This window comes from Mauremys reevesii, linkage group 20, assembly GCF_016161935.1.
Source record: "Mauremys reevesii isolate NIE-2019 linkage group 20, ASM1616193v1, whole genome shotgun sequence".
In the NCBI taxonomy this organism is placed as follows: domain Eukaryota; kingdom Metazoa; phylum Chordata; order Testudines; family Geoemydidae; genus Mauremys; species Mauremys reevesii.
Window position 1 is genome coordinate 1,838,800 of NC_052642.1, and position 7,497 is coordinate 1,846,296.

Here is a 7,497-nt window from a genome sequence, read left to right on the forward strand (position 1 = left end):
TTTCCCACTGCACAGGGGAGGAGTCATATTACTGGTGCGGGCGGGACTATGCTAAGACCGTGAGCTAGCTCCAGCCCTGGGGGAGCTGTCACAGCTCGCTCTAACGGCCAGTGGTGCTCAGATCAGAGACATTACTTAGAGCAGCCTTGGCTGTCAGTGCCACAAAACTGCACTCAGAGAGCCCAGAGCCAGGCTCACAGTGCCTGAAAGGAGGATGCTGCCTCACGGCAGATGTGTGGCTGATTCCAATGACCCAGCCAGACAGGAAAATTCCTTTTGCCCTGAAGGAGGCTCTTTTTTAAAAAGTGATCTTGATAATATGAGCAATTTGGGAACGGCTGAGACGGTAGCGCATCCGTGCACTAGGTTAGTCATGTGTCTAGAACTGAAAAGCCGAATGAGGTCTGACTATGCAACGGGTGGCAGATGAGAAAAGACCTGCTGGGTATCAGACAAAGAACCAGCATTCTGCAAATGAAGTTAGACTGGTCAAGCTCCAACTAGTGTATTTTAATTAATCACTTGAACATTATGGGCCAGAACCTCAGATGGTGTAAATCAGCATCCCTCCATTGAAGACAAGGCAGCTGGGCTGGTTTACGCCGGCTGAGGATCTAGCCCTGTAGGTGTCAGCGAATGCTTTTAGGGACTTATTGGGCTTCCAAAGTGCTTTGCTGAGTGATTGACCCTGATTTCTAAGGGATGCTGCAGTGAGAACGGATGACATCATAATGTGAGCGAGGGACCACACACTGCACAGTGATCAGTGCCGGTGGGATTGCAGAGAATGAGAAAACGACTCATAACACCCTACTTAAAAGTCAAAAATTGGTCATATAGAAATTCTCTAAATTGGACATAAATGGAGCATGTTCAGTTTAACCGATCAAGCAGATGAAATAAAAGCAAGAGCCGAAGTGCCCACTTCACAGGATCAACAGGGATGGGGGACAGTGGGATGCTAAGCTATTCTGTATGGGCGCTAAGGCCCAGAGCCACAAAGGGACTTAGGTGCCTAAACCCCAGATTTAGGAGTTAGGCACCTAAATCCCAGATTTAGGCACCACTGTGATCCCCAAAACTCCCCCTCGGCTGCCTCAGTCGCTGCTGGTGAAGCTGTTCCACTTTGGATAAATATGTGATGCTGGGTAAAAAGGAAGATAACTAGTTCACAGATCCGGTCCCCACTGTTACAGAGTTGCAATAAATCTTGTACAAGGTATGTCAATGGACAAGTTATAAACTGTTCAGTATGATTATCCTGCTTAGCTCCATGTGTCTCCCTTGTAGCTGAGGAGATGAATATTGGCTACGTGTTTGTATCTCAACTATGCCTTGTTCAGGGGTGACACCCACCAGGCAAATTTACATCCAGACTAGCCATCCCTGGGTTGATGGGCCATTAACTACAATCAGCTGGGCCAATGAGCCTCTCCTGGAGACATTTCAGGCAATGGCTGCCCCAGGACTCAGCAAGGCATGTTAGGACATCATGTGATCCAAGACTCCATCTTTGGCCATAACTTTCCAGGCACTTGGGCTGAAAGTATAAAAGGAGACTGTGACATCACTGCATTGTCTTCAGGCCTGCTCCTCACCTCTGGACTCTGATTTTCTAACAAACGGAAGCTTTGGACAATGGACTGATGACCCCAATCAGTTTGGGTGAACCAGAGAGACTAGCAGACGTCCATCCCTGCTATGACCCTGATCTACAGACTCTGAAGTCACTTGTAATGTATGATTCCTTTAACCATTTAATTACTCTCTTCTTTTCTTGTTAGTAATAAACCTTTAGCTTTTAGTTACTAAAGGATTGGCTACAAATGTGGCATTTGGTAAAGTCTAAACTAAGTATGTATATATACATTGACCTGCGGGAGTGGCGGATCCTTTGGGATTAGAAGAACTTTATGTGTAGTGAATCTGGTTTTCAGTAACCTTTCACCATGAAGACCAGCTGTCTGGGTGGTGATAGGGCCTGGATTGCCTAAGGAAACTGTATTTTTAGTGTCTTGTTCACCAGAGCGGCGATACAAGAGCTCCCTTTGATTGCTGGCTTGGTGAATTCTAATGTGAGAATACCCCAGTTTTGGGGAGTGTCTGCCCTGTTTCTTGTGGTCTGCCCTGAATTTGGCAGCTGAGACCCACAGTAGGCACGGTCACCAAATACTTTAAAAGTAGGTGGCTGAGAGAGAGAGACTGTATAGCATGGTGGTTAGGGTACCCACCTGGGAGGTGGAAGACCCAAGGCCCCATCTCTCTGCTCCAGTAATTTTTTCATTATATATCCACAGTGGAACAGCTTCAACAGGAGATATGGATGGATGGATGGATGGACACCCCCTCCATCAGAGTGTCCCATAGCTCAGTGGTTAGAGCAGTGTTTTCCCCAGGAATTGAAATTAGGGGGGGTGTTCAAATTTACGGGGGGGGGGGGAGAAGGCTGATGAGGGGTGAGACCGTGAGGGTGAAGGTGAAGGTGGGCTTTATGGCACCATAGTAAAAACTGAAATATGTTTCATTATCATTTTATTAGATTTAACTCATGTTTTAAAATCATCAAACAAATTAAAGTTGGCTACTCAAGCCTTCTATGAAGCACTACATCTACATCATTCTTGGTTTTTCATTATAATTTTGCACAACTTTGTTAATAAACTTCTTGAATGCAGTGCGTTCATCTTTGGTGGCTTCTTGTGTGTCCGGTACTTACATTCCTTCAGCTGATATGCTCATTAGTTCATTCACATGATCAGGCAGAAGGTGACTTCTTTCAGAACACAAAATTCTATTCAATGAGGAAAAAGAACACTCAACTGTAGCTGTTGTGACTGGGAGTGGCAGGAGATGAATTCCTACTTCTTTCATCCCAGGAAACATAGCACAAAGATCAGGTCAAGCCACTAGTGATGATAAAAAAGAAGTTGAAGTCAAATTCGTTCATCATATGATATTCCACTCTGTGTTCAAATCCTCTATTCTGTCCTGTGCTCTTCACTTAAGGATTCAATATAAATGCCTTCATTAGTCAACCTCTGGATTAAAGTCTTGCTTCCTCCAGTATGTTTTCAATGAATAGCTCTCTGATTGATCCAAATGTAGCTTCTATTGCTGGACAAGGATCTACTACTGTTGTAGCAGATGCCTGGATGACATTGTTTAATGACCCAAGTGGTTTCAACAGTAGACTTACAAGAGAGAGAATGGCAATAGTCTTCTCTGAACGTAGTAGCAAAAGTAGTCCACCAGCCTCCCTACTTAGATCCATCCCATATTGGTAGATGCTTTCCAAAGCCAGTAATAGCGTCTGGAGTAATTTTAAGACAACAGCCAAGAATCACTCATGAGAAAGCCAGAGGGTTTTCCCAGGTTGGACTAATTTGAACTTCAGTCCAGTGTATCTTCTATATTTTCCAAGATATTCAGTCTTTTTGGACCCTTGCTGAAAAAAGAGTATAATGAAGACATTAAAATTGTAGCTTTTTAAATGTCTTTTGAAGAGTCTGCAGCTCGTACTAGCGCTAGTTGGAGTAGGTGGCCTCTGTAGTGTGTATAGGGTTACACTTTTCTCTGAGCAAAGCTTGTGCTCCACTATGTATTCCAGAGAAGTTTGCAGCTCCATCAAATGCACAAGTAGCCATCTGTTTGGGGTCCAACTGACAAGCATTTAACTCTTCTAAGATGTGGATTGTCACAGATGCACCTGATGTGTCTCTATAACTTGAACATCTAGAAATGCATCTACTGACCTACCACTGACATCAAGATAACATACATAATGATTTAATACTTGATGTGCATTTGCATTGGTGCATTCACCAGCCATGTATGCAATTTTTTTTAATGTGGTGAGAGAGTTCTTCACTTTTTCAACTGTTGAGTCTTTCACTGTTGCAGAGTTTCTTGCAGAAAGATAGTGAGCATTTGCTGGTCTTGTTCAGAACCAGTGTTCAACTTCAGGATGAACAAGTGACAATGCACTTAACATTGGCCTCCAGTTTGTAGTGTGTGGTATCTCTTGCTTATATAGAAAGTAGGATGCCACAGCCATGTGTGTTTGCATGAACCGTGTTTGTGTCTCCAGAATTCTTAACAGCCTCATTAACACTCACCGGTGTTGTCCTTGGTCAGTGGAGACTCAGAATTCAGAGGTGCTTTCACATGAGTTCACCTCCCAGGTGAGGGGCAAGAATGCACCTTGCTCATTCCTCCAGCTGCTACTGTTCGCTCTGGCCACGGCTGTTCGTTGTGCCACCGTTCACTCCATCACTCTGTTGCCAACGGCCCTGCGCCTTCACCTTCTGCTGCCACCTGCCACTGTGACCTCTGCAAGTTGGTCTCTTGAGGTTGCATTCAGCTCTCAGTGATTTCAGCTGAGCTCTCAGTGGGGGAACCTTGCTGCTAGTGCAGTCTGGGCTGTCTCTTACACAAAAACACTGTCCCACAGCAGATCTAAGCACTTAGATCTGATTATCAGTGATTTCAGCTGCAGTGGTCACTTAACAAAACAAAAGTCTATCTATGGGGCCTAATCAGCTCTGTCTTTAAACAGTGGAGAGAGGCAGGTCAAATAGCACTTGTGACTCAGGCAGACCATCAAGCAAAACACCTGTCCCCACCCTCTCTTGATGCCCTCAATCAGCACAGGCTAAGTACAGTTCTACTGCCCTGTCTGAGTGCAGGGAGGCTATAGCTCTATTTAGCGATCCGCGAATGGGAACCCGCTGCCTGGAAGCAGGTGGCTCGGGCACCTAAGTAGTTTCTTGCAGGAATGAGGGAGGATCCTGCCTCGCTCCACCTAAAGTGGCTAGAGGCGGAGGTGGCCCCTGTGCTATAACTTTTAGTCCAGCGGTTAGAGCACTCACCTGGGGGGGGAGTCCCAGGTTCAATCCCCCTCCCTGCCCAAGAGGGACAAACAGTTTGAACAGGGGTCTCCCACCTCTCAGGTGGGTGCTCTAACCCAGTAACCCAGGAAACAAACTACATTCCGCAATCTCTCCCCTCTGCAGCACCTGCACCCTTGGGATGGGTCTTAGCAAGAGTAATATTGGCAGCACATTGCCGCTCCTCATCCTGTCCTGCCCCTTCCCCTCCTTGCTGGTCTCTCTTCTGTCCCATTAATTCTGCTCCTCAGTTGCGATGTGTGCTCCCTCCCATGCAACCATAAACAGCCAGTGCTCAAACTGACTCCACAGTGCAGCTCCAGACCCAGCCTGCTGCACGGGCACCCGCCCCCCCGCCAGAGAGAAAGACGTTCAGCTGTTCTGCGTGCAGAAAGATTTACTAGCCATGGCGCCCTCAGAAGCCTTCAATAGCAGCCTTAATGCCTATGATTTACTCATAGCACAGTCGTGCCTAGAGACCCTGATCCGGTTCGGCACCCTCTTGTCCTAGGTGCTGTATAAACACAGAGTAAGACACCCCCCACCCCCGCCCAGAAGAACCTCCAGTCTAAGGTCCTAGTCCTACAGACACATGGCATTTGGGTAGCTTTAAGCATGTGTTGTCCCACTGACTCCAATGAGATGAGTGCTTTCGAGTTAAGCCCGTGTTTGCAGGCTTGGGGTCTGAATAGAAAAGACAGACGGGATGCCTGCAGCAGGAGAATTAGCCCAAGAGTTTCCATTTTTTGTTTTATTTTTATTTTTTTGTAAAATAAATAATAAACTTAAACCCAACAAATACAAAGGAGAATGAAATATTTCACAGTTCACATGACAAATATATTAAAATTTCTCTTAAATACAATTCAGAGCCATTAAAATTCCCTTAAATACAATTCAGAGCCATTAGAATCTTTTGCAGTTCAACGTTAATTGTGTCAAATCGTCCATAAGGATTCAAAGTGTTGCCAATGTAGTGAGAGCAGGTAAAGTGCTTCCTGGAAATCCGTTTGGGAAGGTGCTTGGTAGGAAGTGATGTCAGCCCCTAGGCTAAGGGTGCCATTGAAACAGCTTCCCTCGCTCTCAGCTGAGTCACAATATCCTGGACCCATTTCTCATCTGGATTGGTGCATAATGTTTTGCCTTTGATGGTGGTGAAGCTGCAGAGAGAAAACCCCAGTTAGAAAAGCCTGGTACCAGCTCTGAAGGGCGGCGGAGGAAAATGGGGCTTGTTTTCAGGGCAAACGCACGACGGCTGCACACACAGGGGATGAATGGTCCTAACGACACAACGGCCAGTAGCTAATGGCAGCTCTGCTGGCCCATTGGATTGCTGGGTGTCCACCCACTATTCACTATTAACAGGTTTTTCAAAAATCTTCAGCCAATCAGAAACCAGCTTATTCATAACGCTGGGGAAGAGTTTCACTACAATTGGCTGAATTTCACCAAAAGGTTCTCTCAGCCAGTCAGAGAGGGAAATCCACCGTCCAGTCCCACCCCTGCTTCGCCAGCTGTGACACTGCACTATAGCTGTATGGCCTCAGCATCTGGGGGCAGGGCGGAGGGATGAAAACCCCCTGGAGCCTAGCCTGTCTCTAGTGGAGAGAACCATAAAACTAGCCGAGGGCCCAGGACTGTCTCTCCCACAGGCTGCGCTCATGATATCCCAAACTACTCGGTGCCCCAGGAGGCACTTTCCTGTGGGGTGGGGTGGGGTCTCCTGGAGCATATGGTATCTGGCTGGGTATTATACTCACATCACAGCCGGCTTGGAGCAGCCACCGCTGGTGTATTCATACTTCACCACGCGGCTCCGCGAAATTGGGTTGGGAGAGTATTTATAGCAGCAGACACTTGGGGAGTTGAGTGCCTCTGAAAGAGAAGACAAGAGAATCGTGGTTGGTCTTTCTCATCGCTGGCTTGGAGAGGTCCCTTCCTGTAGGTGCAAAGGGCTCCTGCTAAATCCTAGCTCCAAGGGAGGTTCCCAGAGAGATCTCTGGGCTGTCTGTCATGGGGGCTACCTCGCATCACAGCATCATCCTTCAGTAAGGCAGCGAGAAGGGGCAAGCCTGCCTCTCCTTACTGGCAATGAAAACTCAGAAGGAGCGTTGCCTGCTGTCACTGTCTCGCTAGCCTGGGGAGATGGAGGGGAGAGCGGTCACAGCTCCACAGACTGAACTTGGACTCACGTGGACCAGCAGCTGAGGCCTGCGAGCAGAAGGCAGCAATGAGGAGAACGGCGAGGGCAGCCACAGAGACCTTCATGTTGCTGTCGGGTGGGGACGAGCTGCAGGTGCAGAACCAGAGATGGAATTCCTTCAAACCCTCCTTGTGCATCTGACACCGAACCCTGGATTCTCTCCTCTTTTTATGGGGAGTGGACACTGAGTGATGGTGTCAATGCTGTCACCTCCCAGGAAATGCCGTGATAGGACAGTGGTGATACAATGGAACAAAGTCTGCTGAATCAAGCGAAGCAGAAGAGGGAAGTGCGCTCTATGACTGGGCAATTCCACCCCCCTGCTGCAAGGCATGGTGCAAGTGACAGAGGAAAAAGGATGTGAGCCCATCCAGCACCTTATCTGCTGCTTTTTCTTTGAAATCACCC

At 47.4% G+C, this 7,497-nt stretch overlaps 1 protein-coding gene across 1 annotated transcript; it reads right to left on the reverse strand.

Annotated features, from left to right (window-relative positions):
• Positions 1-5,832: 5,832 nt before the first annotated feature.
• On the reverse strand, positions 5,833-7,244 carry LOC120387101 (C-C motif chemokine 5-like). The gene is made up of 3 exons (XM_039507301.1): positions 7,079-7,244; positions 6,647-6,761; positions 5,833-6,046 (listed from the first exon to the last, which is right to left on the reverse strand). Exons 1-3 carry the CDS (start codon positions 7,224-7,226, stop codon positions 5,932-5,934), a joined length of 378 nt encoding a protein of 125 aa, XP_039363235.1. The 5' UTR covers positions 7,227-7,244; the 3' UTR covers positions 5,833-5,931.
• Between the last annotated feature and the right edge of the window lie 253 nt (positions 7,245-7,497).